The following is a 25281-nucleotide window of genomic DNA, read 5'->3' on the forward strand; positions in this document are numbered from 1 at the left end:
ATTTAAAGTGAGTTGTATTTGGGTATTGGATCCCATGCTGATTTTCAAAGAGTGGCAATAGAAGATTCACATTATTTTTTCAGTTACTTCCTTACAAGTAGGTGCAATTCCCTCTCTTGCATTATCCTGTTTATTTTTATTACCCTTGTGAATGACTCTGTCACTTCTATTTAAGCAGAAGTAGTAACTCAATCCTTTCATAAAGCCTTAAACAACATTGCTTCTAAATGAGGTTAAGATCTACATGATATGCAGCATTTGTCTTGAACCTTAATTCATTCTACTTCTGCAAGGATATCTGCATTTAGGAGTTAGTAATTTCAAATCCAGTTCCTGAAGATTATTGAGTTCTAGCTTAAATTTCAATTGACAGGACTTCTTAGGCATGATAGAACATTAAGAGTCATGTCAGGCAATTTCTATTCCTTTATGTTAGTGTAATCACTATTTCTTCTTTATCAAAAAAAATTAAAACAAACTGGTTTATTTCTTAACAGAAAATTACACCAAGTTTGGAGGGGTTTTTTTAATTGTGCATTGTGTTCGAATAATTTTAAATACTATTTTGGAAAAAAAAAAAGTTGCTATGATTTCCTGTACATAAACACAGCCTTTTATCTCATCTTTGATTTAAAGTAAGATTCCTCTCATGCAGTTCTAAATTGAAAAGGAATTTCCTCTGAACTTGAGCATGTAGTTGCAGTTGCTTTTTTCCGTACTTCTTGTTTCAGAAGCAGACTTGAGCTGAATACCTTAGATAAAGACTAAGCTGTGTTTACAAGTTTTCCCAAAGCTGCAACAGTAATGGGAGTTAGCAGTCTGATATTCATAGTATGCCCTCTTTAAAAAGGGGAAAGGGAAATATTCCCTTTTCCATAAATTGCTTTGCATGGGATAGTAAGAATACAATCACATATTGGAATTGTTTCACATATTAGAATGGCCTTTTTAAAAGTGACTACAGCACAGACACCGAGTTGCTCCTCTACCTTTTAGCAATACTGTATTGTGGTTTGTTCCTCCAGTCTTTAAGGAAGTCATAAGTCTGTAAGACATTTTAATGCAGCCCAGAGAGCAGCTGTCATTTAAAAAATTAGATAGGTTAACATAAAATTCTTGAGTGGTTAAGAACTGTTTTTCTGGTATCACTTGTCTGACTTTTCATGAAATAAATTAGGGAGTACTGGCACATGCCACTTTAGCAGCAGACCAGGAGGGAAAGCAGCCCTGAACAGATGGAGACAATAACTTCTCCTGCCAGTGCAGCTGGGAGAGGATATCTGCCTGCAACAGGACTTACCTGTACCACAGCTACAAATAACTCCAGGATGTCATTACAGACCAGTTTAACTCATTAGTGTTGACAACTGCGAGCTGAAGTATTGTTGCTAAGGCTAGACCCCTGCACTGCCTGGGGTCTGAGGAGGGGAATACCTTCACCTTGTGACTGCATAGTTGAAAGTACGTGGAGTCAGTTGACTCATGGAGAATAACATCCATAGAAAAGCATGAGAAGGACTCTGCTTTCTTTGCTGTAGATGGGACAAGTACATATTACAGATCTCAGGGCCCTTCTGTGGCATTTCTTGCTGCAGTTTCTTTAAGCATCAGATGTGTGTTGGATGTATTGAGTATCAGCAGAATTCAGAGATGAGCATTTCTTGAAAGCACTTTTTGTAAAGAGAAATCTGAAGCATCTCTCCACCTTCAAATGCATATCCACTAAAAATAAGCTTGTGTCCAGACTTGGTGCTGGTCGGTTTCTATTGCTATTTTCCAATACAATGGAAAGCAATTTCCACATGAATTTTGAAAATCTGAGCAGTTATAATGGTAAGAAGTACTCCAGTGACAAAGTCTGGAAGTAGTTTTGGTCAGAAATTGCATCTCTGTTCATAATGTCATCCTAAAACTATAATAGATACTCAGTGCTTCACCTACAGAAAATTTACTAACTTAGCATCAAAAATTGTTTGGCAGGACATATGCATTGCTGACTGAAGTTAGTGATTTATAACTCTGCATGTGAGACGTTAATATCTAATTTACTGCATTAATCAGTGAATGCCAAATCAGTTTGCAGATTGCATGTAGATCAGTTTGATCTGTCACTTTGTCAGTTAAATTTTTAATGTTGAGTTTACATTAACTGTTTTCCATACTGTTTTTCTGTACTACTTCTCACTGAGAAAGCAATACCAGCATAATACTTCCATAGTGGTCATGAGAAGCTGTGCAGGTTTCGTGGTTGTTTTTCACTACTCTCCAAATCTAAGGTCCCCTCAGTTAAATCTGTGTTTTGATAATATTTGCATGTTGTAACACATGCCAAATGGAGAGAATGTTGTCAATCCTGTCAATGCTAACATGGTAAAAAGTTGTCTCTGGTGCACTGTCTGAGTGACTAGATTTCAGTAGACAGGACCAGGTTGAAATTACCCAGAGCTTCCTCAGACAGATGCTGCATTAACATGTGGTAGTGGCCAAAATAATTCTGTCATCCTCTGTGCTTGTGATTAGCATTTAGCAGTACACTCAGTATAGCCTTTCACTTGAAAGCCTCCCTGTATTACACAAGAGTCAGCAGCATCTCCATTTTTATCCTAGGTTTGTTAAAAATGCAACTTAGTGGGACAAAGCTATCCAAAATTCTCATCAAACTTGCTAAGTCTTTTGATTTTTAAAATTTAATTTCTTACTTTATGGGGTTTTTTAACACTTTTTACCTGGACTTTACGGGTATTTCTTTTATTTGGAAAAATGTTAAAAGTCATAAAGGAACGACAAAATATCTGAAATTAAATGAATTTTGAATAATAGCAAGTTTCCTGGAGAGAACCAATATTTTGTTTCAGGTCAAATAAAACTTTTTTGGAGTAATGCTGAGTAAACATTTTCTTCTGCAGGGGACATTTTCATTTTACATAGCCCTTAAAAATTAGATTTTTTTTTTTCTGTGCAAACAAAAAGATGCTATTCGCAGAGTGCTAGTTCTAAACAATAGCGAGACCACATGTTCCAACAAAGCCTTACCTTTTTCTGTCACTGGTAGCAAGATTGAAGCCTGAAGAAGTGAACAGACTTATCCAAGGTCACAGTGTTAAGAGCCAGTTTGGAAATACTGATCAACATATTCCTTATTTGACAGGCAACATTTCTGAAGTGATTGCTAGCAATTCAAGGCCCCTGCACACACAAATAGAGTGCTGGTTTGAAGTACCTCAAAAAATGCTGCTGTGTTTTGGCCATTTTGTGCTCAGTCCTTGGTTATTTAATGGTTTCTTCCTTTTGTTGAGTATTGAGGAAAGGATGCTATGCTTTTTATTTCTGAGAATACCCCAGATGAGCTGGTAACTTAGTTATGGTCTACTTGGAAGAGGTCTAGTGACTATTATGAGATACCTTTCACTTGTAATTTTGTAGTTTTCCAGAGACATTCCCAGCAGGATTGTCACTGGACTGAACAGTAGAGGGAGATGCAGAGAAAACGGAAACTGCTACTGTCTGTGCTGAAACTGCTTCACCCACAAAAGTCTGTTTTCTGGATTTTAAACCCTGTCTATGCCAAGTCTCAGTTTGCTTAGCTGTCCTACTGTTCTGCTGAAAACCTTTCAGAGAATGCAGTGGCTGTTGCTCATAAAGACCTGGCTGCTGTAGACACAGAGGTCTCTGAGCTTTCTTACTACGTTGCCACCTGTAGGACAGTGGATCATTGATTTTTATCCATGTTAGAAGCTAGCTAGGGCAAGACACTTTTATCATCTTTGTAATGCTCTTTGACAGACTGCTTAAAATTATACTGCTCACTAAAAAGCAGCAGTAATTACCAGTGGGATGAGAAAGAAGGGCACAGTCAAAGTAGAGTTGAGAGTCTTTATGACGAGATAAAGAGATGTTTATCAAGAGATCCTGGAAGAGGAGGCAGGCATTTTTCCTGGTTTAAATAGAAATTTCAGGGCAGCTGATTTTGTTGATAGTATTTCACTAAACTATCGGAACGTAGATTTCACATGCACTATGGGCTACATTCTAGGCTTTGAGGTACTGCAGTGATGTGAGTAGTTGGCCGGTGACATTCATTATTGCTGGTGAACTGCATCCACATCCCACTAAGCTAAAGCCCCAGGAGATCTGAAAGTCAGGTATTTTAACAGTTCTCTTTGTAAAAAATATATAGCAAGTATCTAACACCTTTGCACTCCATATAACTTAACTATACCATGGAGAGGACCATGGCCAGCTTAAGATGAATGAAAGCACAAATACAGAGTAACCAGTGGATCATAGTAAAAAATGGGAAGAGTTTGTGTTCCCTAAAATGGCTGACCTCCCCAAAATGGCCACTGCTCAGGGATGATACTTGATGAAATGTGTACAGAAATTAACGTTAATCGTTATTTGATCTTTTAAATTGCTACTTCAAGACCAAGCATAAACATATGTAAATATAGAATCATAGAATGATAGGAGTTGGAAGAGACCTTTAGAGATCATCTAGTCCAACCCCCATGCAGAAGCAGATCCACCTAGATCAGGTTGCACAGGAATACATCCAAGAGGATCTTAAAGACCTCCAGAGAAGGAGACTCCACACGCTCCCTGGGCAGCCTGTGCCAGGGCTCCCTCACCTGAACAGTGAAATAGTTTTTCCTTATATTTAAGTGGAACTTTTTATGTTCCAGCTTCATCCCATTACCCCTTTTCCTGTTGCTAGATACAATAGAAAAAAGGGATGCCCTAAGCTCCTGACACCCACCCTTTAGATATTTGTAAATATTAATAAGATCCCCCCTCAGTCTCCTCTTCTCCAGACTAAACAGCCCCAGTTCCTGCAGCCTTTCCTCATAAGAAAGATGCTCCAATTCCCTGATCATCTTGGTGGCCCTGCGCTGGACTCTCTCCAGCACTTCCCTTTCCCTCTTGAGCTGAGGAGCCCAGAACTGGACACAGTACTCCAGATGAGGCCTCACCAGGACAGACTAGAGGGGGAGCAGAACCTCCTCAATCTGCTGGCCACACTATTCTTGATGCATCCCAGGATGCCATTGGCCTTCTTGGCCACGAGAGCACATTGCTGGCTCATGTTCAATTTATTATCAATCAGGACTCCCAGGTCTCTCTCTGCAGAGCTGCTCTCCAGCAGGTCAGTCCCCACCTGTACTGGTGCATGGGGTTGTTCCTTCCCAGATGCAGGACTCTGCACTCGTTGAACCTCATGAGGTTCCTCTCTGCCCAACTCTCAAGCCAGTCGAGATCCCGCTGGATGGCAGCACAGCCTTCTGGGGAATCAGCCAGTCCTCCCAGTTTGGTGTCATCAGTGACCTTACTGAGGGTACACTCTGTCCCCTCATCCAGGTCATTGATGACGATGTTGAACAAGACTGGCCCCAGAACTGATCCTTTTAGTTCCCATTTAGCCCATTTTATGAACAGAAGAATGTTTGATTGTTCTTCATTATTATTCCATGTGTTTGTGCTGTTGAGTGACTCCTGTCCAGTAGAACTTGCTAACTGTAAACCTCTCCTAAACTTCTGGATCCTTCTCCAAGCATCTCCTTTGAACCTGTGCCACAACTCAGTAGATCCTTGATGGAGAGTATACAGAATTTCATTATTTCCTGAAATTGGTTTCTATTTTTCTTTTCTTAGTTCCTTATATGCCTGGTTATTCTTTTAATTTAAAGTCAGACAGAATACTGTGCTTTCATGGCTGGAATGGGTTCTGTGTGTCATTTTCCTGTGCTCTGCTCCTCTGTCTGGACCTACCTATAATTATTCACGGGTAGTATACTACCAACATTTGCCATAACACCAGACTAACCCCATTTACTTTACAATAGGGCTAGCAACCCCGGTTTCATATTCTCCTACTTTGCTTGTTTTGTACCCAAATGTTTATGTTTGCAAGGTCTTGATGGAGAATGAGCAGTAAGCTGGGTGTCATCCTACCTGTCTGTTTTTTATAATGAATTGGTTTGCAGTTGTAAAGGATTTGTCTGCCAGGAAGAGGTATATTTGCATTGTATAAATAGATTTATCTAGCATCAACAAGGTGTTATGCTTTGCTGAAAGCTACCCAGCTGGGAGGAGAATTTTACCTAATAACATCAGTAGCACATTTGTGAGAATTTAATACTATTGCTGGTGATAGTTACGAGATTAATGGCCAACTGAATCAGCAAAAGGGGGGAAGAGAGGTTGGATGAACCTTGAAGAGCAGCTTGCACTCAACAGAAAGCCTGCTGGAAAAGTGGATAGAAAGGAATATTTTGGGTTGGCATACCTTTTATGGTGACAAATTTGAAGATGAGAGCTGTAAAAGCAACGGCTGTCAGTTCTGTCAGAGTAATTTTGTAAAATCTTTTCAGTCTACTCATTGAACAGTGAAGATCTTAAGGAAAACACAGAGTCACAGAGAGAGATGTAAGACATGTCCTATCTCCTTGATCTGTCTTTACACATAGCAACTGTTTTATTAAGATTCCTACCACAGTATTAAAAATTATTAAAAACTATTTTAATATTATTTAACCTTTCCCTAGCTATTCTACCATGCCTTCAGGCATCTCATCCTCAGGGCATGATAATTCCGAGTAGTGATACTAGTCAAATCCTATAATTCTCTCTGCACTTCACTATACATTTGAGAAAGAAATCTTGCATAGAAAGCATTAACCAAAGTGTCTTTTAGTATGCCACAAGACAGTAGAGAGACTGCCTGGAACCTGGGTGGTCATTTTGGAACAGTAACGTCATCCCTTCTTGTATTTTTTTTTTACACAGAGCTAGTCACTGTATTCTTTGCTGACATTTGGAGGGTTTTTTTGAGTAAGCAGTCCTAATTGATTAAGCCCTCCACATGTTCAAGGGTTAGTAGAGATCCTCCAGCAGAGACAGACTCCAGGAAAGAGTCCTCCTCCAGGCTTTTTTGGATGTTGAGCACCATTGACCTTTAGCACCTTTGCTCCTGGGATAATTTCACTCAAGTGTAGGAAGGCCTTGAAGCGTAGCCTGATACATAAGAGCAAATAACTACTGCTTCTCCATCACTTTGGACTGGCTTCAGGGCACTGAGATATAGCCAGTTTTCAGTGCATTTGGCTAGTAGAGTCACCAGTGAGTCATAGCATCCACCAACATAACTGACGCTCAGGGATATGTGGAGGTAGAATAATGCTGCAGTGCTTCCTTTTACTTCCCTGGATAGCCTCCATACACATTAAGTGGCAAAGGCATTGCCACATCCAGTGGCAAACCTGTTATGTGTCACCAATACTATCGCTCTATCTCACAGCAAGTACTCATGTGCACTTTCATTCTGCTTATGCTTTGAGTCTTTGAAGTATTGTTGCTCAGGTTTTGAACAAAGTGGAAATTAGCTCCTTGACAACGTTTTCTTGCTTTTATGCAAAGGCAGAGTTTCACAGAGGTTGGCAGAGTGGAGGAGGACATGACATGAAACTTTTCTTCCACAGCGAGCTTCTGCTTCTCCCTTGAACAACTGTTCTTCCTCTGTGGGGCCGCTGCTTTGCACAGTAAAGCACTTGGCTGTGACGTGGGGATGCATCACTGCACCCTGCTGAAAGGGACCACATACCTGAACATGCTGATTTGTGATACTCCACCCATCTTCTCCAGCAACTGATCTGCAATAAGACCATAAAACTTAATTTAATATTGCTGACAGCTAAAGAGGAGATGCTGCTTTAAACAGCTAAAGAGGCAGAGTTGCATTTTTGGGGATGAAAAATATGATTCCTATCTAAAATAATGTTTGAGTACAATTAAGTGTCATACCTCTATTTGTGATTTTCATGACAAGGTATACAAATATACATCTGTTTACTGTTTCGGTAGTGCTACAAATGCATAACAGAGATTACTGAGATGTTACCATTACAGAGTGTGGAAGGAGACTCTATCTGACCGGCATGGAATCAGCTCTTGATGAGCCAAGCAATTTTTGCCAGTCTCCTTTCTGGGGCTTTTTTCTTGGATCTGGGCAACCTCAGTCCAACTAGTAGAGGTTCAGGCAGGAGTCAGAGAATTATTCTGGTTTGGACAATTTACAGTTTCATTTACATAATTGAAATTGGTAGATGTATGCCTCAGTTTCCTCATCTTTAAGATGTTATTGATGTTTTGGGTTTTTTTTGTTGTGGGGTTTTAAGAACCAAGAATTGAAAAAAAAATCCACTATGTATAGTGACAGTGTAGATTGTGCTTGGAACTGGGGAACCTAAGCAGGCAAAGATAAAGCTTAGTTGAAAATGGATTTAAATGAAGCCTTCTGAAAAGGAAAATTACACATATTCTTTATCTAATCACATCTTATAATTCACCCAAGTGGAAGACATGAAGTTTGAAAGCACTATTTTCATGTCTTTTCTCCTTGTTTTGTTCCATATTCAGTGCCATGTCTGACGTTGAGAGTGAGCTCATGTTAAATCTGCCCCTGTTGTCTATAAATAAGCTTAGAGGTCTTACCTACCTCACAATTTTGTCAGTGTCCATTGCATGTGGCAAGCAGCATCCGTCGTCTAGTGAGCAAGCAATCAGTCTGGCCTGTGTTTCCTGTGGGTAAGGTTGTTGGCTGATAAGAGCTGATCTCCAAGCCTATTCAGACACAGAGAGGTCCGATGGGAATGGCAGAGCTAATAATAGAAGCTGGACCTTTTTATGTTCCCTCTCCATGGTTTGTAATTTGAAAAATTCACAGAAAACTGCAGAAAAGGTTTTTTTGTAACCAGTTACCATTAGAAATACAGTAACCACTGCTTTAAGGAGAGGTATGAGAACTGGGCAGTAGGAGGAAGTGGTTTGTTTTCTTGTGTTTTTTAAATCTCATGAGGATGCAATGGTACCTGAGCTAAAAGAGAACCAAATAGCAAATGCAGCCTGATATTGAGACAATGGCAAGAAAAAGAAACCAAAAGAAACAAGGCTTGGGATTTTTTAACAAAATGACTCTATCCCGTTGCATTGTTCTAAGTCAGGATGTTCATATTTAGGGATGAAGACCTTTAAAGATCTATCGTGTGAAGTGAATTATTTTCTTAAAAGAAAAGTTCAATGGTGATGCATACACAGTATTTCATAGGTATTTTGGAATAAGTATATTCCATTTCTTTTGACTCTTTTCAGTTTTGCAGATACCATAGAATATGGAGATACAAGTGCATGCTGAAAAATCACACTTCCTTTGTAAAATTGACTGCTGCCTTTTACTTGCTTTCTGTTAATTTTTGGATATGCTCTTGGAGCTGCTTATTCATTGGTAAGCATATCACAGGAAAAAATACATAGGTTACCGTGAGCCCTAACAAAAGCAAAAAAGCAGATAGATTTTTTGCAAGATTAATAGGGAAAAGAATTATCATGTCATTTATTGTGCTCAGCAATTATTTGCTCTCTCAGGAACTATGAAGATAGATATTAGATCCTCAGTCAACTTCCCTAATTGAAAAATGAGAAAGTGTGAAAAATAGGTAACTTTCTTATTCCACATTTTTATTTCATTATGGTTTTAAGGAAGCTAGTTGCTGCTGTAAATTCAGGAAAGCTACATCACACCAACATTAACATTGGGAAGTCATTCTGTCGAAAGGTAAGTAAGTACACCTGACCAAAAGCATTTTCAAGAGAGCACAGAGGACCTGGCCTGTCTGAATACTGTATGGCTCTGTAGAAAGTTCATGTTACTGAAACATGGCAGTGAACAAGTGCCAGCTCCTCAGGTGTGCTATGAAGCTTTCTTCAGTGTAAACAACCATATTGGTGTTAGGGCAAACTGAACGAGCAGATGTTTTAAAATTTGTATACTAACCGTAATATCCTTACTTTGAAACAACAGCAGCAGAGAGGGAGAGCATGTTAGAACATTAAAGCTGAGCTGGCTGAATTATTGACATGAGTGAATTTTAAACCAGTAAGTTCCTACTTGAGTTTCCCACCTAACATTTTATCTTTGTATGAATTCACACATTTTTAAATTTCCATCTGTTGGAACCTCTTAAGGTCAGTATTTCCACCTCAGAATTGTTTTCCAACTTTTTTTTTTAGAAGTTTGGGTGTTTTTATTTTATGGTTATATGCATTTTAAAATGTTGACATTTTATGTGAAATGAAAATTCTGTTTCTATGTAGCTCTAATGAGCAAGATTTCTTGCTTTGGAGTAGCTCACTCTGGGAATGCTGTGCCTTTAGTATGCAGGGCGGGGGGTGCTCCTTCAGTGGGATGTTATTTACTATCTTCTGTCCTGCCTTCATCAAATGTATGGTCCTGTTCATTTTATACTGTAAATTATTCAAACTGCACTGTGAAGACAGAGTAAATAATTTCCTTACAGGTTTTTTTCATGGTGCTGTTATCATAACATCTTAGTTCCTTATAAATGTTAATGAAATGAACATCACAGAGCTCTTGTGATGAGTTTATTCCTAGTTTATGTATAGGAAGTGAAAGAAGATTAAAGCCAATTTATGTAACTGGAAAAATGGGCGAGCTTTCAAGCATATACAAACATGGGCTGTTTTTTCTGCCTGTATCAGGCAGTCTAATAAAAAAAGATTGCCTCCTCCTACAAATGTGGATTCACTTGCATCCTTAGGCAGTGACAGCAACAGTAACAACGCTGTTACAAAGATTAAAGTCAGAAATTACGAAGTGTTGACATATTTTAGCTGCCTGGTGTGAGAAACCTGGAGTCCAATCTTTTTTCAAAGTGTTTTTTGAGGACATTGAGTTTTCCAACTATCTTTCTCATTGGTCTCACTGGTCTCATTTGCAGCTGCGACCGCTTGGCTTCTCTGCAGATCTGAATACAGGTGTCCTGGGATGGGTGTCTGTAGAATGAAGTCAGTGTAGCTCGCTGTGGAAGTTTTGATTATGTGATCTGCCCTATATCATGTTGGAGTTCAGTGACCATTTGACAAGGATAGCTTCAGTTCACTGAAAAGTGGAGTAGTATTTCTCTTCTTTCAATTTTCTACCTCCTTTCTTCATATTTTTTAATTTCTCTAATGGTGAAAGCAGGAGTATTAATGACTCATATCAATAGAAAATTTAATTTCTCCTGGAATATGACTGTCCTCAGCAGCAAGTGAGCCATCAGCTTTCAAATGTCTGCACTGCTATAAGGCTGGAGGGTTGGAAAGGAAGTGAGGAAAGGATGTGCCCATCAGAAGCAGAGAGTCATAGAAAAATCAATATTCAGTAACTCTCCAGAATTCTCATGATCCTTTTATAACTAGGCAGCAGCTTTTTTTTGCTTCACAGAAGCTTTAAATCCCCCAAATACTCTCCTTTTATGTATCTTCAAGTCAAAGCTCTGAACTCAAATGAAAAGAGGAGCAGATGAAATTGAGACATTAATGACAAATACTTCTGATAGATAAGCACTGTTAGGGAAGTTGCACAATCTCTGATTTTTTTGTGGCATTCTGGTAGAGGAACATTAACCTGCAGCACTAAGCCATTACAGAATGTTTTTTAAGAAATAGTAAGAAAGTTTGCAAGATAAGGGATATTTTTGTGAATGACTGTAGGCTGTACAAATTTCGATCTTCTGTCCCACCTGGCCATGTGTGGTAACAGTAAGCTGAAGGTTCCTGTGTTGTGGTGATCAGACATCAACATCTTTCTCACCTTAGAGATTCCTTAGATTTGCCAGAGCTTGCTAGTGCAGTGGTCAAGGGAGGTGGAAGGAGAGAAGATGACCTGGGAGTCCTGGTTGATAACAAACTAACCATGAGCCAGCAATGTGCTCTCGTGGCCAAGAAGGCCAATGGCATCCTGGGATGCATCAAGAACAGTGTGGCCAGTAGGTAGACGAAGGTTCTGCTCCCCCTCTACTCTGCCATGGTGACGCCTCATCTGGAGTCCTGTGCCAGTTTTGAGGGAAAGGGAACTGCTGGAGAGAGTCCAGTGTAGGGCCACCAAGATGATCAGGGGACTGGAACATCTTTCATATAAGGAAAGGCTGCAGGAACTGGGGCTGTTTAGTCTGGAGAAGAGGAGACTGAGGGGGAATCTCATTAATATTTACAAATGTCTAAATGATGGATGTCAGGAGGTTGGGACATCCCTTTTTTTATTGTATCTAGCAACAGGACAAGGGGTAATGGGATGAAGCTGGAACACAAAAAGTTCCATTTAAACATAAGAAAAAACTATTTTACTGTTCAGGTGAGGGAGCCCTGGCACAGGCTGACCTGGGAGGGTGTGGAGTCTCCTTCTCTGGAGGTCTTCAAACCCACCTGGATGCATTCCTGTGACTTGATCTGAGTGGACCTGTTTGAGCAGGGGGGTTGGACTAGATGGTCTTTAAATATCCATTCCAACCCCTATAATTCTAAGATGCAACTCAAGTTGGAGAAAATCTGCAGATGGATGAAATATATCCACTTTGACCCCATAGTCTGAGCAGTAAGTTGCTTATTCCACATTAGACTACAGCACGTGAGTTTCCCCTTTCCATGTTACTATATGAAGACTAAGATGAAAAGCATGGGCAGTCAAGAGCCCAGGCTGTCATTTGTGTCCAGGGTCTAGTACTGAATTTGAACACTGCCAAGGCTGGACTGTGTTCAGAAGCAGGACCTGTGAGGTACAAAGTCAGCACTTGTTCCCCAAGGAATTGTTTGTTTCTCCTTTCAATTTAGAGTCTGAAATGGCATTTGTTTAATGTTGCTGTTTAAATAATGATTTATAAGACTCCAAGCCAGCTATGGTACAGCTTAATGACTGCTATAATTTATGGATGCCACTGGCTACATAAACAGCGCTGTAAATATAAAGCATGTCTCCCACAAATTTTACTTTGATACTTATTTGATACCATTCATTTTCCTTTCCTTACGCATCTTCTGTGTATGAGTTCAGGGCACTTCACTTGGCAATCTAGGTCATTCTGACTCACCTTGCCAGGAGTGATTTGGGCTGGGAAATGAAAAGATCAAATGTCTACTTTTGTTACAAAAGATTTTAATTAAAAATTGTTTCCTTGAGCTTAGATGCAAACATTTGCATTAAGTGGCCTATTAAAAGGGTCATTTGTATTTGGGCTTTTTTTTGTTATCTATTTGTTTTACTCATTAATCAACTCCTTTCTCCAATTTGTTTTGCCTTTGTGCACACTGTAAGCAAGCAAACAGGAGACAGGAATAAATCATGCACTGTCGCAGAGCCCAGGCATTCCTCGGGCTGCAGCTTTGCTATTTGTGTTCTCTAACCTGTACAAGGAGCACATATATATGCATCTAATGGAAATCTGAGCTAATTCAAGCCCTGTCTCCAGAGAGATGAATGAGCATGAAAATCTGCTGCTTTGTTTTGGAGGAAAAGCTCCTGGAATTACTTAATGTCTAGTTCCAACTGACATCTTTTAAATACTACAGTCAGTTAACTTGAGATTTGTGCTTCTGGGCTGCAACCAAGACTCTGGGAAGACAGTAGGTGCTCTTGAATACCTTGATTCCATTATAATTAGTGTTAATGCAGTCATGTGCTCGGAAAACTGAGTGCCTTTACAAAGTTAGAATGAATTGAATAAACAGAACATCTCCATTGCCTACAATAATCTTTTCTCTGAATCTCTGCATATCATATCCCAGCAGCTGCTGGGATAAAACACAGATACTGCTAAAAAAGATTGCAGATAGACCGAGTGGGACGTGAGAGCTGGTGATAAAAGTAGGGTTCAGAACCATCTGTGGGGTAATGCAGAGAGACAAAAGTCCTTTTGAATTTCAGCAGGACTTGAAGATTTTTAAAAGTGTCGTGATGTTACTAACCTCATGGAAGCTCTCTGGGACACATCTCAAGTTTTCTTTAGGTCTTACATCCTTCAATACAGTGCCATACACATTCAGTGCTTACTCCTAGGGGAAGGGATCACCTATGGCTTTCTAGGATCCATTTGCTCACTGACCTGAGCCCGCTGTGTCTGGCTTATGACATCTAAAGAGCTTTGCATCTGACATAGGAAAAGCTCTCTGCAGTATCTCTAAGGCTGCGTTTTTGCAAGGTGCACAGGAAAGCCAAGCAAGATACCATTCCATTTCCTTAAACCCTTACCAAGGGGCCTGCAGAAATTGTCAGCAACTAGCTCCAAGCTACTTGGTCTGTTTTTCTGCAAAGCTCTCCTCTGTAGTCATGTCTTGACCCTGAATAAAATACAAGGGCACTGTGCAGCCTTTATGCGGCAAGCCAGGACTGCTCTGAGATAGTAAAAAAAAATCAAGCTGACAATAACACAGAGAACCCTTCTCAGGAACCAGGGTCCTTTGTTAAAAAGGCTTGGCATATATACCCCCACTCCTGAATTGATTTGCACCATAAAATAAGCTTGAAGAGAAATAGTGGTTGTTTTCCTACATGCTTCATTAATTTTTAGTTTTGGCAGGCAGTATAAATAAAAGTATCAAGTGCGCATCTAATTGAATCACCAGTGATTCCCAACTCCCTCTAGTACCAGGGAACATGATGTAGCTGTGCTGTTATAGCAAGCACGGATGAGTTAGGCAAACAATGGCTCACTCTGCCCAGAGGCTTTGGTTTAATCTTGAGCATTTACCCATTTAATAAGAGACAGGGCAGGAGTTGTTCCAGTGGGGAATTCATAGCACAGACCTCTTTGTACATCTATGCTTGCCTGCCTGCTAGGAGAAGTGACTGAAAGCACATCTATGCACAGAGGCAGGAAGATTTTGGTAAATTGCAGCTACACCTAAGTTTTTGTAGAAGGAGCTCTGGCACTCTCAAGCTCAGCCTTCTCCATACATACTGACTGTAGGATGTTGTTGAACCAATTCCTGCCTTCTTCAGATGACTGATCTAGAGTATGTTTGGGGTTTTGGTTTGGTTTTTTGTTTTTTTTTTTTTAAAGACCTTTTCCTAAGTATGACACTTGTCCATGATCAAAGGACTCAGGATGAGAGTTCCTACAGTGAGGAAAATGGTACCCGGCCAGGCTGAATGATCTGTGACTTCTCAGCTGTCAAGAGAATCAAGTGCCTCCAGAAGAGGATAGTGCTAAGGGACAACCAGAATCATTTCTGAATGGATGATACTGACCTCTAACAGTAATGTTTAGTGACCTCATTCCATAAGAGTTGTCTCCTTTCCACATTACTAGCTGCCTTTTGCCGCTTAGCATAGTGTCCTGGTTTCAGCTGGGATAGAGTTAGTTTTTGTTCTTTTTTTTTTTTTCCCATGGAAAAAAGACTTCTCTCTCTTTTTTATTATATTCTTTTTCACTACTGTTATTAATAATTAGATGATAATGTTGTAGATGTAGTCTCCTATGGCCTCTCTGACTCATGGAGAGGGGAATGCAGGAGCAGTAGTAGATGTAGAAAAGAAAGAAGACCACAAGCAGATATTGGACTGTTTTTTTCTCTTGCAGAGAGAATATGACAACATGATACACCTGAATCATAGGTAATACATGTTGACAGGAGGGCATGATGAAAGCTTGTGTTTTTCCAGGCTGTGTAGCCATGTTATTCCTGAGCTAGACAGAGAGGATATCAGTCTTCGGGACTGTTAGTCTAGCAATAAATTCACACACAATTAAAAATATACCGTATGTGTTGTGTTGCCATTGAGAAGTACCACAGAATGGGCTGCAGGATTTCAACCCTCTTTTTAAGGGTCAAGGATGCCCTCAGAGTTAAAACAACGGAAACATCTGGGGAACTGAAATTCTTTTCCAGGTGGACCCCTAGATATTTAACAAGATTAAACAGGTCAAAATAAAATAATTACTTTAGCAAGTAATTATTGGATTGAGGGTACCTTCACAACATGTTCTACCCTTCAGTGTTATCCAGGATCCTATGGTTGAGAGGAAGGCAATTCAGTAATTTGAAGTGGGGTTTGTTTTCTTTTTTTTTCTAGGATCTTCTTCTGGCTCAAAAATGGCTCTGGAGGGATCCTTCAGCTGCTGGAATGGAACAGCGATTGGCCTGGGGCAGGCATGTGACTTCATCAGGGACTGCGCCAAGGGAGAAGATGAGGGAGAGATGTGCAGTGAGTAAATCCAAACCCACAGGCTGCATCCTCCTTTTCCAAAAGCATTAATTGTTTTGAATTTTAATGCTTCAGACGTTAACACCAATAGATTCATTTGGTGCTGTCAAAACACTGATATCCTCTATAACATATGTGATTTCTCTGGATGACTGCCTAGAGTGGACCTTTTGATAAGATCCTGTACTCACCTGGATTAGTTCCACAGCAGATTCTTAAGATGCTCTTAATCCTTCATCTCTTCGCAAGTCCTGATCAAAAATGCGAAGGAAGTATAGCCTGAATAGCTAGATGCCTTACAGAATTATGAAATGTATAGTTTGTTAGAGCCTTTAATCAAAATGTAGCACAGCATGTGGCAGAAGGGAGAGGAAGGAGACAACTTATAAGATGAAAAATGGGTAGAGCCAGTAGCTTGTCTTTGACCAGCTCCCATGTCTTTGTAATTCCTCTTGTTTTCTATCCTCTCTTCAGCAGCCAGTACTCTGATAAAATACAGCAGAAGACAGATAGCAGACTGAGTTTTCGAAAACTTGCTGTGCCTGAATACTTTGTAATTGTGCTGTGGATCCTAGGGATACTTTAGGACCTTCCTTTAGCTGTCTTTAAGGTGCCTTACCTCTTTTCTGCAATACTACATGTTCTACCTCCAGCGTCTTCCCCTCTGCCAGTCTAGAGATAGTTAGTAGTGGTGGATTGTCAGCTGTATGATTATCCACAAGGCAAATATATCAAGAAAAACAGTCATCGAGTTCATCATTTACCAAATTAAAGTGTATGTGTTACAGCTGATCTAGCCCATGCAGTTTTGTCGACAGAACTGCATTGATTTGATATGCAAAAGATGTGTTTCCTCACCAAAATACCAGTGTCAGCTAAAGCCTTTGGAATAGAAGAGGCAATTATTCTCAGTTTAGCTTTTATATGTGATAGCTAGAGCAGGGAAGAATCTGGTTAAGGTAATTCAAACAAGATTTGTTGATGTAGATGATGCGTAGACTAACAGATCTTTGTTGTTTCTAGTATAAACTTAACATGAGTGACACTTCTAGTGAATTCCAGCTCTTTGCTGCTAACAAAGAAATAAAGTGACAGATTTTATTGCTGTGGAGAACAGTGGATTGACCTGGGATCATCTGGTAAACTACTTAAAAGCTTGAAATGATATGCTTCTCCATCATGTTAGATGTTGTTACAATTTGAAACTGTATTCATTTAATGACACACACTCAGGTAAGGTTAAATTCACTTTCATAGAAACAGTGTCATCACTGCAGATATGCAGCTCCTTAGAACCAATAATGCTTTGTATTGGAACCTTCCTTTTGCCTAAGAGCTTTAAAACAGAGCTCTAAAACCTTGTAATGTCCTTTCTATTGTATTCTACACTTTTATTTTAAAAGGTAGTAAATTGTGATAATCAGTAGATTGAATGCGTTTTCATTTTTTGTTGGAAGCGGAGAAACATATTATTTACTATCAACTATATATTCAGATACACCATTGTGTCTGTCTGCTATAAACTGTTCAGTAATACCAGTGGGAACAGCAGAGTTCACAAGGTGAAGTTGTACCAATCATGGATGCAAGTTAAATACCTCTATAGGATGGAGCAGGCCTAGAGGAACGTGCTTACCTGTTGTTTTCAATGGAAACAACAGAAGGTATTTAACCACCTGTTTAGCAAAGTGTCACTCCCTAGCTCAAGGAGAAGACCATGCGGCTTGTATTCAATCACAGATACTGGGAATGAAGAGTTCTTACTCACAGCCAAAAGGCCCCAAAACCACCATCATCCACTCAAGCAACAAAAAAGACTGGTTTGCCTTAGCAAGAGCTCAGATTGTGGGTATATCTGTTTATCTGCTTAGAAGACTGCTCAATTCTGTGGCTGATTTTTCATTCTGAAGAGACTTCTTACACAAAACAGAAAAATGATCTTACATCTGTATGGCAGCCTAACAGAAAACATGTCATCTTTCAACATTCTAGTTGTCATTTTACTCCTGGGCATTACGGATGTCTTCATCAGCTTTTTTCAAATATGGCAAAAAGTGATCCAGATATATGAAGCAGAGAAAGGGGTTTCCCTAAGTGCATTTTCTTACACAAAAGAGCTGTCAGAAAAAGATATAGCCATGTTCAAAACGGAGGGGAGAGCTTTTAAAATTACAATTAACCAAAGGCTTCCATCTGTGAGCTTCAAGGAGATGTTTAGTGGGGTTTTTTTTCCCTTTTAGTCTTTTAGCTGCCCAGGTACTGTTTGGTTTTTTTTTTCATTTGGTTTTTGTTCATTTCTTAGCTGAAAAGAATCTCTCTAAAGCCTGCTGTTTGTTAACATCTTTTTACTTATTAATGGCCAATGAAATGTCACGATGCTTGTTCTGTATGCAACCAATTAGTCTGTGTAGAGAGTGTAAAATCAGAGAGGAATGACCCCTAGAGAAAAGCATGTTGCTGTTTGAGTCATATTCAAGTATTCTTGCAGGAGCAAAAGACAGCTTCAAAGAGGCAGATGTGGAATTAGATGACGAACTGTGTTGATCTGGGATCAGACATACAGATTTAACAGACTGATGGAAGTACCAAACTGGAAATTACTTTGCAGAAGTGTACTTTACAGACACACATTGGAACTTCAGATAGTGATAGTCTTTTGTTGTTGCTAGTATATTTATGCTTTTATGGATTATAACTTAAACAAATGGCATACTTCCTCTTATTGTGGTAATCATATATGTAGTACATCTGGTTTAGTACAAGACAGAGGTGAAAACTGAAATTATTAACCAAAACAGATTGACTCTGATAAAGTTCTGCCTTACAGAAAAAAAACCCAAAAATTTATTTCAGTAGTTTTCTACTTCTCCTTTTAGTTAACAATTTCTTGGATTTTGATTCAGTAGTCTTGTGTTGCAGGGCAGAAAGTCTGGACAAAAATGTAAAAAATTGTGGGGAAAAAAATGCATATACTTTTGACTAGTCCAAATTTATTTTACTTTGTCTCAAATTCACCAAAAAATTTCAGCCTGGGAAAACATATGTTAATCAGTCACGTCAGGAAAGTAATAGATATATTTTTAAAAGAAAATTAATTTAAAAAATGGAGGTGCTGACAGTATATTTGTTTATGTAGATACCCAGAACTTAGAGAATTCAGTCAGGATATGACAGATCTGGGACTGATTCTTTCTTTTGCCTAACTGACTTGAAATCTGTATTTCCTGTTTCCGTGCAGAGCTTCCAAGACTGTAGTCTGGAGTTCTGGACTAGTTCAGAAGAAAATTGTTCACTTGTGTCTCTCCTGGGATTGTTCCTGCACATCTTATAAATTTTACCTGGCATAGGGATTGAAAGTAATGTCCTCCATCTTTCAAATAAATCTCATAACCACCGGTTTATAGGGTAATTTTCACTCCCTGCCTCGTTGAATATTTAAGGATGTTAAACATATTACCAGGTGAGATATATACAGGAAGACTAGTATCCAGTTCATGAGAAGAGTGACTCAGGCTGTGCTATGTCGTTGGAGGAGTGCATGCCACACCTGTTAAAAGACCAGAGGGCAGCTAGAATGGAAACCTATAAAGTTTGAATTTGTGATAACATGAGCAAGTGACCAAAGAAGCATAGATAATTAATTCTACAGGGGCCAGTTTAGTTTCCAGGCAAAAAGGCATGGAGAAACCACTGGATTAATTTATATCCTAATGATAGATACAGCCCATCAGAACCTCCCTGCAAGCAAAACGATGAAGTAGCAACTTGTTGCCATGCTGTGCTCTCTTAGGGTTCTGGTCTTGCATACACTAATCCTTCTGCTTCTTTCTTGATCAAAAGCTGTACTTCTAGCAAGAAATTCTAACCTCTGGCAGTTCTGAACTCAGCAAAGCCTTCTGGCATGAAAAGATAACTCTTTGTTGACTGTTGAAAAATATTTTCCCTTTTTATGTTTCATTTCTGATAGAACTTGGCTGACCAGCTTTCCTAGCATAGAGGCAGCCATTGAAACAAACCCATGCTTAAGATTTTTGTTCTTATTTAAATTGAGTAGCTGATCTATTTGGCTTCTGACATTTCCTCCTAAATTTGGTAAAGGTCCAGACACACCAGAGTAATCTTCTATGTCTGTGTCCATTATAATATAGGTCTGGAATTTCACCCAAAAGTTTAAACTGTAGTATCTGGTTGATTTACACCTACTTTTGAGTAAAGAGTATGCTCTTTCTGTTTCATAAATTATTTCAGTTGCTATTTTTTCTTGAAAAACCTAATTAAAAAAAAAACCTACTTAAACTTATTTAGATTTTGCTTGGAAGGTGATTGATTCTGAAGGCTTGAAAATATTTGCTTAGGATCAAGTTTAACACCTTACATCTTTTCTCTGCATCATCACTCAAATAAAAGCAGTCTTACATTCTCACGGTGCTCTAGTCTCACTGGATTACTGTCTTCTCCATACCATATCCACAAGCTGCATCTGAATCTTACTAAAGTCTAAATCTTTTGAGGTTTCTGTCACTAATGATAATATCCAACATGGAATGTTTCAATAGATGCAGCTCCTGCTTGCCCCATAATTTCCTGATTTTTTCCTATAAAGTCAGATTAGTGTTCCCTCATCAGTGCAGTTTCTACAGGAATGTGAGTTTGAATTAGAGGTATTCAAAAAGCTGAGAAATACACATTGACTAAGAAGTGCTAGGTAAAGAAGTCTTTCTTTGTGGAGTAATGATACGTGAAATCGTAGGTGCTGTAGGTGTCGAGAATAAGAGCAAGCAGCAGAGAAAATGCATCCCGTGCATGGAACATCTGAAAATTCATTAAAAAATGATTTGTGGAGGAGGAATGAAATTTTCTGGGAAAGTAATAGCTTCTTGTTTATGCTCTTACTTGTTCATTGACAGTGAGCTTTCTCTGACCTCCAGGCAGGGATTGCTACTTAGATGATTCTTCCTGCTGCTCTGACTTGATTACATCATCCTAGATAGTGTATGGCCATGAAATGAATTCAGCTGGACACCGAGCCAAGCTGTTTCAGTAGGAATTCAGAACACATTATAATTTGTCATTTTCTTTGGATTCCAGCCTCAGGCTGAACAATGAAATGTAATCAAGTTCAGTAGAGAGGTAAAACACAAGGAAGCAACTCTCTGCTTAACATCTTCACATTTAAAGACCAGGCTGAATGGATATGGAGATTTTTCAAAGGAAAAACTTGAAAAAGCCTTAACTCCAGTACAGGTTTTGATCTTTTCATAAGAGATTTGGGATGCTTGCAGAAAATAACATTAAAATATAGTTCTCACCTCTGTGTCTGGTTCCAGGTTCAAGTTGCTAAAAAAGCTGCAAACCTGTCATTTGTTTCAGATTCTTCTGTGAATTAAGTTGTGATCCAGTCTCCTAGAAAAGAAAATAGTTGCATTCTAGATGCTGCAGTTGTGGTGTTCTCCAGCTATTTTCTCAGGGTAGATCAAGGAGAAGGTACACATGCCATTTACAGTGAATTGCATTTTGAGGTGTATGAGTCAAAGCTGAGGCCTTGAGGGCAGGATTTTAGTGGACCTGCAATCTCAGCCAGGGAGTTCTGCTGATATTGAAATGTTTTGAATGATTTGGATTTTGAATACTGACACTTCAGTGTTCAGGAGCCTCTTCTTCTCATAGAGAAGGTAATGAAATTCCCAATATCACCTGATCAGCAGATTCTCTTAAAGAGTTTGAATTCCATCTTATATTTTGTAAGCGAAGATAATTTTTACTCTGATTTTAACAAGCAGTCGAAAGGAGGAACTAATTCACTGGATATGGGGTTTCATAGTGTGTTTGTACATGAAATTACATTTTTATCTTGCAATTTTGGAGAGATTTATTGAATTATTTTCCTTTCCTTCAAAAAAAAAAAACACCACCAAAAAACCTCACAGCAAAAAATCCAAAGATAGGTTTAGGAGAACTGGGATAGAGAAAACAACTACAGACTGAACTGAGATTTAGTATAGATTTGAGAACACAATGGTGTAAAAACTATGAGAAGTCAGGAATATCATCATCGTTTTTACAGCTACATCTGTTGGTCACAGCATTATTATCTAATTTACTGGAAGGACCACCCCCACTGCGTAGGCATGTTCAGGGGCTTTGTACTGACAGCCCCAAACACTGCTTAGTCTATATAGTAGGGTAGAATGACAGGTCACTCTTTTTTACTCCTTTTCTGCCATCTTTAATGCCTAGTGTAACTCTATATTAAAAGGCCATTTCTTTTTTTTGCACCCAAGCTAACCCTGTGTTCTACCTTTATTCCCATAAAACACAGTTTTGTGCCTTTTTATTACTGAGAAAACTTCTGGTACCTGGCAGAGTTGTCAGCTCTACTCTGAGTGCAGAATCGCAGCATCTATATTAGGGGTCATTAATGATTCACTGAAAGTCACAATTGTGTTATAGTAGTGATGATTTTTACATAGTATTTTACAAAGTTCATTTTCTGCCAAGGTTACTTAATACTGACAGAATCTGGCCTCATATTGAAGAAGAGAAAGGCAAAGGTAGAACTAGACGACAGCAGGAATTAGGGAGGAGGCAGTAAGGGTTTATTGAGGATGATGGGAAAAAATATTTCATGAGTTTGAAAGGAAATGCGAGATTCATGGCCAGGCAAACTGTTCACATACAGTAATATAAGTGTATGTCTCGGGGAGAAAGGAGCAGTACTATGCAGTCTTTGTAAGAAGAATTTGCAATGTAGGTAGAGAAGGACATGCAAGGCATGAAGTTACATTCTGCTTTGAATGAGATGACTATTATTTTAGAACTGGTTAGTTTAAAGGCAAAAAGACACTGTATCTTTATTGTTTGGAGCTGGAAACTTGCCTGAAATCTTAAACCAGTGACAGAATGAGTGGGCTTCAAAGCCTGAAAGTATGGCTTAAAATAAACTATCCTCTTTTCATCCATTCATCTCACCAAACAGATTCACAGGTGCGAAAAGGATTCACACAAAAGGATGCAGGGCTTTACCTGAGACCAGATCAGTTCTCATAGAGAAACGAGGTCATGTTGCTGAGCTGGGCTGGCTAGAGACCTAGACTGTAAGAGAGGGGAATCATTATCCCTCTCCAAGATTTCCTTCTGTGAGGCTGCCAAAACAGTGGTTTAGGAAAGCCATATCTGAGTAGATTTATACTTGTGGAGCTACAGAGGCCACTTGTTTAGGAGAGCCCCATGAGATACATCCACTCAGGTTTGTGAAAGTATGAGGGAAGGTACTTTGTCACAGCCTGGGAGTTGTTTCAGTGGACACCACCCTCCCCACAGTCAGGCATGTGCATGACTCCGCATGGAGGGACTGAGTAGCTGTGAGGGTGTCCACATGCCCTGAGCAAACAATGTCAGAATAATCACTGCAGTTTGTCTACATGCCCAAGACTCTTCTCCTCAGCTCAACTGGGTTGTTCTGTACGTGTCTTTCCCTCTTGCAGAAAATCTTCCCTCTGGCTTTTACTGTTCATTTGAAGAAGGGGACTGTGGCTGGATGCAGGGCTCGTCTGCATCTCATCCTTCTCCATGGCGGATTGGAAGCCCGGAGCACAACCGTTTCCCTTCAATAGAAGGTATGTGAGAATAAACAGTAAGTGCAGGGAATGAACAGCAGAGAGAAAAAAAAAAAACATATGCAAGTGGTGAGGAGAGGGAATAAAACACAAAGCTTGTTTTCCTGTGTACTTACATATTCAGTCTCCAGTGAAACAAAAGCCATCAGTCTCCAGTTAAACAAAAGCCATCTTTCTACTCTAAGTGCTTTGAGCAAAAGACTATCCTGATTACACTGTCTTGAGGATACAAAGTGGTACCTCAGGTCTCCACAGCTGACACCAGATAGAAATCTTAACCTTTTCTAAACATCCTCACACCACGTGTTCATCTGCATGACCTTCCCCCATACTGACCTGTTTTTTTTCTTTCTGATTTTCCTATTTACTTCCTCCATTTCTCTGTACTGCTGCTTTTTTCCCCTGCTCCCATCCTAATTTTCCTTCTCTTTGCTCCATTGTCCCTTGAGCTCTGCTTCCATGTATAATTACTGTATACTTGGTTCCCCTACCCAAATCCCAGTAGTTCGTTTCGAATCATTGTCATAAAAAACACTGAAGGTTTATACTTTGGGCACTGAACTATTTCTGGCTGAGTTTTGGCAAACAGGCTACCTGCCAGGGTAAGCTTTTTCCTAATGCAATAACCTAAATTATTGGAGACATTTATTGCTGAAGCACAGACCATCTTAAGGGATCAATAAAAACAACAGAGTTAATGGTATTTAATTGCAACATTGTTTTAGAAAGTTAAATCCAGCGTTAAGCATGAAGACTAAGATTCTCCATTTTTATGTGAACTGGTATAGGCTACAATGCAGCTATTTTGACTTATGCCATCTGATGGTTTAGTCCACAAACAGATGGAAGCATCCATAAACACAAAAGCAAAGAGCCAGAAAGAGGGGTATTGTGGGGAGCTGACAAGTGCTACTGATTCATGATTTATCTGTGCTGTAGTGGCAAGTTCAGTGAAAGCCCAAATAACTGGTCTCTAAGTAGTGGTACCCTCTTGAGCTATAGGGCAGAGCAGAAGTAGTGCAAATACATACCTATTCTTGTAGACCTGCCAAGGAAAAACCCTACTGTTACTGCAGCCTTTGTTCCTCTTCTTACAACAAATGATTAAAGGAGCAAAGAGGCCGTCGTTTGCATTACTCTAGCGGTATTTTGGTTTGGTCTTGGCCAAGGTAAATATTCTCCTCTGAGTTACTTTTTGTTCATGAAAGATATATTTTATTATTCAGCCTTGCATGGAGGATGAATGTGAAGTCATGAAGCAACAGAACATAGCTGTAGGGGGAAGTTAGACAGACTCCTTAACTGTGTTTCTCGAGTATGTTTGTTCAGTACATGAAGCTGCATCCTTAATAAATTGAAAAAGCCTTCTGCTCTCTTGCATTCTACTGTAATAAGAGCCAGCCAACATAGGTTCTGGGGAGGTTTCACAAACCTTGAAACCTGAAGGTGAGTGCTGCAGCAGTTTGACCTTCTTCCTGCTCTTTTATCCAGGTTGTGCACTTCTCCTTAACACCAGCAAAGCACCAGCAGTAGCAAACACTGTCATGACCAGCACTGTATTTCCAGCTCCTTTGAGGAATTCTCCCTGTGAGGCAAGTCGTAATGTTTTCTTTTCTTTTGCAATTTACAGAG

General features: G+C 39.4%; 1 protein-coding gene across 1 annotated transcript in view; it reads left to right on the top strand.

Annotated features, from left to right (window-relative positions):
• ALK (ALK receptor tyrosine kinase) overlaps positions 1-25281 on the top strand; it is a 321490-nt gene that overhangs the window by 228087 nt on the left and 68122 nt on the right. The window contains exons 6-8 of the mRNA XM_061989641.1: positions 15902-16033; positions 23518-23649; positions 25141-25241. Of these exons, the coding sequence (XP_061845625.1) occupies positions 15902-16033; positions 23518-23649; positions 25141-25241 (365 nt within the window). The remainder of the gene's footprint in view (positions 1-15901; positions 16034-23517; positions 23650-25140; positions 25242-25281) is intronic.

The sequence above is a fragment of the Colius striatus genome, chromosome 2 (assembly GCF_028858725.1).
Source record: "Colius striatus isolate bColStr4 chromosome 2, bColStr4.1.hap1, whole genome shotgun sequence".
In the NCBI taxonomy this organism is placed as follows: Eukaryota; Metazoa; Chordata; class Aves; order Coliiformes; family Coliidae; genus Colius; species Colius striatus.